Consider the following 8,915-nt stretch of genomic DNA (forward strand, 5'->3'; position numbering starts at 1 on the left):
TTAAAGAAATTGCTAACATTGTATAACTCAGCGGGGGTGGGGGAGGGTGTTACCATTCCGCCTCTGTGCCAATCCCCTGAAGATATGAGTTGTTACAGACCACAGCTACAGAGCTATAGCTCAAGTTGCAGTAGTTCATGCTTTTAATTCTGGAGGTCACCCAACGCATTCAGTCCCTGGTGTGTCAGCCAAGAGAGCTGGTGTCACATGAGACAATTCCAAATGCTTCTGAGGCAAAGTATCATTATTTTCAAAACTTTAACTATTCAGTACCTTTGTTATAGCCTACTTTAAATAGGAGAGGGGGACAAAAGAAACCCACTTTACAAACAGCCATTCCTTTATAAGGGTGTTATGTATTAGAGATAAATAAAAATATTTTTTTTAAAGTGGAACTACAAATTAATCTAAAGAGCCATCAGTGAAATTCTTCAGGTTAGAAAGAGTACTGGTAAGGTAAGATTGTGCCCTTAAGACCCAGCCCATGCTAGAAGGCAGAAAGATGGGCACTGGGCTTGGGAGAGTTGGGTTTGACTCCTGGCTCACCCACAGAGTTCCTGCATGATTTGGGGCAAGTCATCTACCCTTGCCCCAAATCATGTAATTTGGGGCAAGTAATCTACCCTTTTCCTTAGTTCCCTCTCTAAGGAAATGGGGATAGTGCTGCCCTACCTCACAAGAGTGCTATGAGGATAAAATCCATTAATGATTGTGAGGCACTAAGATTCTAGGAAGATGAGGAGTATATAAGAAAAGATAAGAAAATTAGGGGTTTTCTACAGAAAATTTCAACAAAAACAACAAATTTTCAGCCAAAAACTGCTGAAAACCAACATTTGTCAGTTTTGTATTTTTTGTTGAAAATGAAAAAAAAACTGAGGAAACGAGATAAAAACTGGGGGGGTCTCACTGCCCCACTGTGGTGGCAGGGAGCTGCAGGGGTTCCCCTGCCCCGCGGTAGCAGCCGGGGAGCTACTGGGGTTCCTCTGCCCTGCGATGAGGGAGCTGCAGGGGTCCCTCTGCTGCTTTGGCTGGCAGGGAGCTGTGTGGTACCCCTCCCTGCCTGTGGCAGCTGGGAGCTGCGGAGTACCTCTGCTGCCCATGGCAACTGAGAGCTTGGGAGCCTGCTGCCTCAGGCAGAGGTGGTACCTTACAGCTCCCTGCCACTGCAGGAGGTGGTGGGACCCTGCAGCTCCCAGTTGCCGAGGCTAAAGTCATGGAGGTCTTTGGAAACATGGATTCCGTGACTTCCACAACCTCCATGACAAAACTGTAGCCTTAATTATGACTCCCACGAGTGCTCCCTTCCCAAGACACTCAGAATAATATTTTAGCCCCCACTGTTTTGGGTAATGTGGCTCAAGTATTTTAAGCATGATTGTATCATGGCAAAACTGAGAGTTAGGAGGTCTGACTTGGGAAGATAGAATGAAAAATGGGCACATTTACTTCGCAGTATGTGATCAGCTGTAATTTAGGTTTGAGTGTCTTGATTCAACCTATCCAAAATGAACAGATGCAGTATAACCCTAATTTAACTATAGAGAAAATGGCACTCTGATAGATCTAAAGGGATGTGGCTATCAGGATAGAACCCTGCTACAGAGGTACAGTGGAAAGAACCCCTTGGTTGGCAAATACTACCTAAAAGTACGGGTGGCTTAATTCACGTTTGATTTTCATTTTATTTCCCAGTGAATATCAAAAAGAGAGTAATCAAAGTTAAGTAGAATAGGGCAGATAATATACAATAGTCTAGCTCCACAGAGCTGAAAGGCTTTCAAGGCCCTCTCATGGAAATTTGAATCACGAAGGTTAAAAACAGACCTCTATCCATGTAGTTTTGGACTATCACATAGGAAAATGAGTGGCAGCTTCTGAGCAAAAAAATTTTTTCCTTACATGCCACTTTAATTATTTTGTTAGTTTTCCCATTGAGCTGTTTTGCTTCAAATGGTCTCCCTAGAAACTAACTTAGGGCATTTCAGAGCTTTCAACAGAGTGTATAATATGCAGCAGAAAAAAATAGATTGAAGGGGAGAAAAAGCAGTGATAGGTCTTGATTTATAAACTAGTTTTGTATACTAGTTTATATACTAGCTATGTAGCATAAATATTTATTGCGTACAAAGACTAAAATTACTCAACACACAATTGTTCCAAACTACCAGCCAACTTGAAAAAAAACTTCTTTGGAGACTAGTGTATAGTCCATAGTATGGTTGCATCAGTAAAGTGTTCTGGCTATGTTTGATGCATACTTTATACCTCAGAGAAATTTCGTTTATGAAGGAGCATGTTCCTGCCAACTTCTAGTCAGTTTCCTCCCTCAAGTAACTGTCTCAATCTACTTCTTTCCCTCCTCCAATGCTGCCTTTTGTCCCCTCTGCATTCAAATCAGGTGCTTTCCTCCTTCCCACTGTCTGGGTGCCAGCAGGGGGTAGGGTCACAGAGAGCACAGGAGAGACGGGCTCCTTGCTCTCAGTTCCAGTACCTGGCCCCACCCCAGTCTTGAGCTGTTGGGAACTGCTATTACAGGGAAAGTCCTTCTGAGCCTCCATATCACTGGTCTGGAGCATGCTCAGTCACTCTTTGGGGATTGGGCGTGTCCAGTTTGTTTACCTGTAAAAGTTGTGAGGGTAGAGCCATGGATAGAGCATGCTCAGTTGTTCAATGTGGATTGCACATGCAGTCTGGTCAGCACTAGGAGCTGTGAGAGGCTCAAGCATGGTCAGGGTGGATAAAATCTGTAGCATTTTTAGCTGTTAAAATCAAAAGCTGTCATATGTAAACTACAAAATTTCAAAGGCTTATAACTTGGCCAGATTTAGTTGTTTCTATGAAAATCGGCCTAAAAGGATATCCCTGACAAAAAGGCTACCTCCCTGCCAAACTTCAAGTCCCTATTCCAAAGCATGGGGGGTACTAGAGATTTTCAAATAAAACGTTTCCAGAATTTTTTAAACATGGGCAAAACAACATAGTCTTCCCTAGCCACCTTCTTGGAAGCAGCTGGACCACTTTGACTGAAACTAGCCAAAAAACATTGAGCCTGGGGCAAACACCTGGCATGGCAAATTTCAGCCTAAGTGGTTAAAGTTTGGCAAAGTTATAATTAACTGAAAACAGGGTCTTATAATGAGAAGTGTCAGATAACCTTAATAGGCAGTGCTACAAGATCCACCTACAATATAAGATTCACTTTTGATCATTTATACAAAACTGTTCTGTTCTTGGCTCTTTTCCTCATCTAGTAACAGAAGGGACAAGCTAGTCTCCTTCTTTACCTCCCCCTTTTAAATTTTATGGGCTTTGAGAAGGTTCAAAATTAAAAAAGCTCATCACTTGACAGCTATGCTATATAACTACTGGGTTTGCCTGATGTTAATAACAGTGTTGGTACCACACAGCAGAATCAGAGCTGTGTATGCAAAATGAGAGAGAGAATGTGTGTTATGAATAGAGCTAGTGGAATGAGATGTTACTCTTGAGAGTTCCTGTTGAGACTGCATGCGGATTGTGATTCAGCTACAGAATGAAACCAAATTTTGCCCTGTAAAACCACCTCACTGTCTTTAAGAGAATCTTCTCTTTTGAAAACTACTCAAGAAATATGTCATATTCACTATATTTTTATGTATCTGTTTTCCAGGAGGATACACACATCAATATCGAGAGTGATCAGCATAAAAACAAACAAGACTCAGTAGCTGAGAAAATATTCTTAAAAGGGTAATTTTTTTTTTTAATGAGCAAGTTTTCCACCCATTTCACCCTCACTCCAAACAAAAATTTGCCGATGTCTCAGCCTCCTTCATGACAGGCAAAAATTCAGCTGCCATATTACTAAGCCAGGCAGTCCTTTGTATCTCCTAGTAATTGTGTATTGAAAAAACTACATATTTAAAATTTTTAAAAAAGTATATGATCACGGAACTGAGCATGTGATTATGATCAGGAATCTTTGCAAATTAGAGAAGCTAATAGTTTTACATAAAGTAGATTTGCCCGTTTGATCTAACAGCACCACTTTTGCATAGTAGCACAGTTGAGCCTGTTAATGGATTCCTACTGAAAGTTCAAGATTCATCATTGCCATGCATACTGTATAGTAATTCACACCAGTGCAAAGTAGATGTAAACCACTACCATCCTGATTTGTAGTGTTTTACACTACTTTGCACAGATGTCAGTGATTACACAATGAATTGAGCTGATAGTCCCTGTGTGTGTGTGTGTGTGCATCCCATCTCCATAAAAGAGGTTCCTGAGCTTGAGATAAAATACTGACTTTTGAATTAACATGTTTCTGCCATATTGGGTTGGGAGAAGTTTTCATATAAGCACATTGTGCTCTGCTTTACTCTTTCCTTCAATTTATATCACTGCTTTGTTAGGTATTGTCTTCACAACTTTCAGTTTTGAATCTTAGTCTTCCTGTTTTATAGTTCAGCAAGCTCTAGAAACTCAGCTGCTGGGTAGCCAGGTATTTTGAATTTATCTCATTCAAACTGGGTTACTTGACCTGGCCATATGCATGTAAAATTACCCAATTTATATGCACAATTTGGGAATTTGGATCCATAAATTAAGTATATGCAAAAAATATGCATTACACACTTAACTTGGAAAACCAGGCCCATAATTTGGTCAGTTTCACAAGCAGTCATAACATTAAAATATTTATCTTAAACAGTTAGCATTAGTTTTTATGCCACACAACTTGTAAAGTAATTAACTACTTTTACATAATCAAATGAACTATTCTTCTCTAGTCACTCCTCCCTGCTCTTTGGAAACTTGTGGTTTTATTAGCATTTATGAAACAATTTCGCATTTTAGGGCCATGTTTTAAAAAAGGGTGGAAATTGCTGTAATTGTGAGTGCAAATTAAGCATTTGAGTGTCTAAATAACCATTTGCAATTACCATAGTTGTGTGTACAAACTAAGCATCTGCAAACATGCAATTGTGTGCACATTTTTGAGCAGAGACTCCCATTCTCAGAATCACGCCCCTAAAGTTTAGAATCATAGAACTGGAAGGGACTTCGAGAGGTCATCTAATCCACTCCCTTGCACTCGTGGCAAGACTAATTATCTAGACCATCCCTGTCAGGTGTTTGTCTAACCTACTCTTAAAAATCTCTAATGATGGAGACTTCACAACCTCCCTAGGCAATTTATTCCAGTGCTTAACCACCCTGACAGTAGGAAGTTTTTCCTAATGTCCAACCTAAACCTCCCTTGCTGCAGTTCAAGCCCATTGCTTCTTGTCCTATCCTCAGAGATTAAGAAGAATAATTTTTCTTCCTCCTCCTTGTCCAGTTTTTTCAATCTTCCCTCACAGGTCATGTTTTCTAGACCTTTAATAATTTTTGTTGCTCTTCTCTGAACTCTCTCCAATTTGTCCACATCCTTCCTGAAATGTGCCCAAAACTGGACACAATACTCCAGTTGAGGCCTAATCAGAGCGGAGTAGGGCGGAAGAATTACTTCTCATGTCTTCCTTACAACACTCCTGCTAATACATCCCAGAATGATGTTCAGTTTTTTTGCAACAGCGTTATACTCTTGACTCATATTTAGCTTGTGGTCCACTATGACCCCCCAAGATCCCTTTCTGCAGTACTTCTTCCTAGGCAGTCATTTCCCATTTTGTATGTGTGCAACTGATTGTTCCTTCCTAAACAGAGTACTTTGCATTTGTCCTTATTGAATTTCATCCTACCGTATTTACTTGAGACCATTTCTCATCCAGATCATTTTGAATTTTAATCCTATCCTCCAAAGCACTTGCAACCCCTCTCAGCCTGGTATCATCTGCAAACTTTATAAGTGTACTCTCTATGCCATTATCTAAATCATTGATGAAGATATTAAACAGAACCAGACCCAGAACTGATCCCTGTGGGGCCCCATTCATTATGCCTTCCAGCATGACTATGAACCACTGATTACTCTCTGGGAACAGTTTTTCAACCAGTTTTGCACCCACCTTATAGTAGCTCGATTGCATTTCCCTAGTTTGTATATGATAAGATCATGCGAGACAGTATCAAAAGCTTTACTAAAGTAAAGATATACCATGTCTACCACTTCCCCCGCTATCTACAAGGCTTGTTACCCTGTCAAAGAAAGCTATCAGGTTGGTTTGACATGATTTGTTTTTGACAAATCCATGCTGACTGTTACTTATCACCTTATTATCTTCTAGATGTTTGCAAATTGATTGCTTAATTATTTGCTCCATTATCTTTCCAGGTACAGAAGTTAAGCTGACTTGTCTGTAATTCCCTGGGTTGTCCTTTTCCCCTTTTTATATATGGGCACTATATTTGCCCTTTTCCAGTCTTCTGGAATCTCTCCTGTCTTCAATACTTCTCAAAGATAATCGCTAATGGCTCATATATCTCCTCAGTCAGCTCCTTGAATATTCTAAGATGCATTTCATAAGGCCCTGGTGACTTGAAGACATCTAATTTGTCCAAATAATTTTTAACTTGTTCTTTCCCTATTTTAGCCTCTTCTGATCCTACCTCTTTTTCACTGGCATTCACTACGTTAGACGTCCAATCACCACCAACCTTCTTGGTGAAAACCCGAACAAAGAATAGTAATGAATCTATGATAGGTAGGAGTGGAAAGATGAGTAAGGGCAAAGAAGATGAAGGGCACATGTTAGGAAGTTATTAATTCTGATTTATTTATAATACCATTGAAAGTTCCAACATAATTAAGGTTTATCCACAGTGCTTTATTATTGTTCTCCAGGTCATTTTGTTCTTCCACCAGCAGCTAAATATAATTACTTGCAGTAAAGAAATCTCTATTTACACAGTAATACAAAGAGCACTTTGCTTCACTTGAATTACTTTGAAGCTAGCTTTTGATGTCACTGAACACAGAGTGGGAGTAGAATATCAGGCATACGGTGCGGGTAGTGGTATACCTATAACATTTTTATTTGTGAATTAAAACTTCAAGATGGACCTAACATTTAGCCTGACTATTTTTTCCCATGTTCTTGAAAAGTCCATTCATTATGTGTCCTTTATTTTGAAGGCCAATGCTCACTGATTTATTTAAAAAAAAAAAATCACTCCCAATAGCCTAGCATTCCTGTGTCACAAGCCTTGAAACAAATCAATCCATTAACAACAACATATACAAGGAGGAGGAAGAAAAATTGCTTTTCTTAACCTCTGAGGATAGGACAAAAAGCAATGGGCTTAAACTGCAGCAATGGCGGTTTAGGTTGGACATTAGGAAAAACTTCGTAACTGTCAGGGTGGTTAAGTACTGGAATAAATTGCTTAGGGAGGTTGTGGAATCTCCATCATTGGAGATTTTTAAGAGCAGGTTAGACAAATACCCATCAGGAACAGGCTAGATAATTAGTCCTGCCACGAGTGCAGGGGACTGGACTCGATGCCCTCTGGAGGTCATAGAATATCAGGGTTGGAAGGGACCTCAGGAGGTCATCTAGTCCAACCCCCTGCTCAAAGCAGGACCAATTCCCAACTAAATCATCCCAGCCAGGGCTTTATCAAGCCTGACCTTAAAAACCTCTAAGGAAGGAGATTCCACCACCTCCCTAGGTAACCCATTCCAGTGCTTCACCAACCTCCTAGTGAAAAAGTTTTTCCTAATATCCAACTTGAGACCATTACTCCTTGTTCTGTCTTCTGCTACCACTGAGAAGAGTCTAGATCCATCCTCTTTGGAACCCCCTTTCAGGTAGTTGAAAGCAGCTATCAAATCCCACCTCATTCTTCTCTTCTGCAGACCAAACAATCCCAGTTCCCTCAGCCTCTTCTCATAAGTCAGACCAATGGTCCATCTAGCCCAGTATCCTGTCTTTTGACAGTGGCTAATGCCAGGTGCCCCAGAGGGAATGTACAGAACAGGCAATCATCAAGTGATCCATCCCCTGTCGCCCATTCTCAGCTTTTGGCAAACAGAAGTGAAGGACACCATCTCTGCCCAACCTGGCTACTAGCCATTGATGGACCTATCCTCCATGAATTTATCTAGTTCTTTTTTGAACCCACTTATAGTCTTGGCCTTCAGAACATCATCTGGCAAAGAGTTCCACAGGGTGACAGTATCCTTTCATGAACATACCCTATCTTAACTATCTATTACTAAGTTGTAAAATAAATCTGTCGATTACAATATCACTGTAAGAATACACCATTGCAGGTAATCACCAATAATCTTTAATTCGTTCACGAACAATTAAAATTGATAAGGCTGTTCTGTCTTATATATGTGTCTTTCTCTTCAGCTTTCTTGCCTTTTCCTTGGACCTAATCTCTTTGCAGAGGCTTAGTGGGTAATTTAACGTCCTATGAAATAATAGCTATAATTTGTATGGCAATAGAAATTCCAGTAACAAAAACTGACAGGTCAGAAGCAAACAACATTTATCAAAGACCTGTTACTGTTTGACGTGGTGAGCAAACTTCTTCCTAATCTGTTGTTTGAGTGCTAATCTGAACTAGATAAAAATGAGTCACATTACAGTGGCATGTGTCATTTCCTGTTTCTTTAAAATTAATCATTATTTACCACAGCATAAGGAGAAAGCTAATGCTAAATTTCACTGCATATTTGATTCCAGCTGCATCTGTTTACCATGTGAATACAGTCTGGATAATTATTATCCTTAAATATATCTTTGCTTTTCTAGTCTAAAGGAACTGACTTAAAGAGTCATTTCTGTAGCTGTGAATTCTTTCCAAGCTTACACAAAGCTTAGGTGATTGTCTAGCTCAGTGATTCTCAACCCACAGCCCATGGGGTGCTTGCAGACCAATCAGCACGCATCTGCGGCCCCGTGACATCCTCAGGGCCATATAGGTAGTATATATATTCTGTGGTGGCCCACATAACACACAGAGAGCTGCATCAC

At 40.2% G+C, this 8,915-nt stretch overlaps 1 protein-coding gene across 2 annotated transcripts in view; it reads left to right on the forward strand.

The window, feature by feature from the left end:
- The window catches only part of SLC28A3 (solute carrier family 28 member 3), a 62,201-nt gene that overhangs the window by 15,618 nt on the left and 37,668 nt on the right, over window positions 1-8,915 (forward strand). For both annotated transcript variants that reach the window (XM_045020906.1, XM_045020907.1), the window contains exon 3: window positions 3,653-3,732. In XM_045020906.1, coding sequence (XP_044876841.1) covers window positions 3,653-3,732 — 80 coding nt within the window. The remainder of the gene's footprint in view (window positions 1-3,652; window positions 3,733-8,915) is intronic.

Source organism: Mauremys mutica, chromosome 6, assembly GCF_020497125.1.
Source record: "Mauremys mutica isolate MM-2020 ecotype Southern chromosome 6, ASM2049712v1, whole genome shotgun sequence".
In the NCBI taxonomy this organism is placed as follows: Eukaryota; Metazoa; Chordata; order Testudines; family Geoemydidae; genus Mauremys; species Mauremys mutica.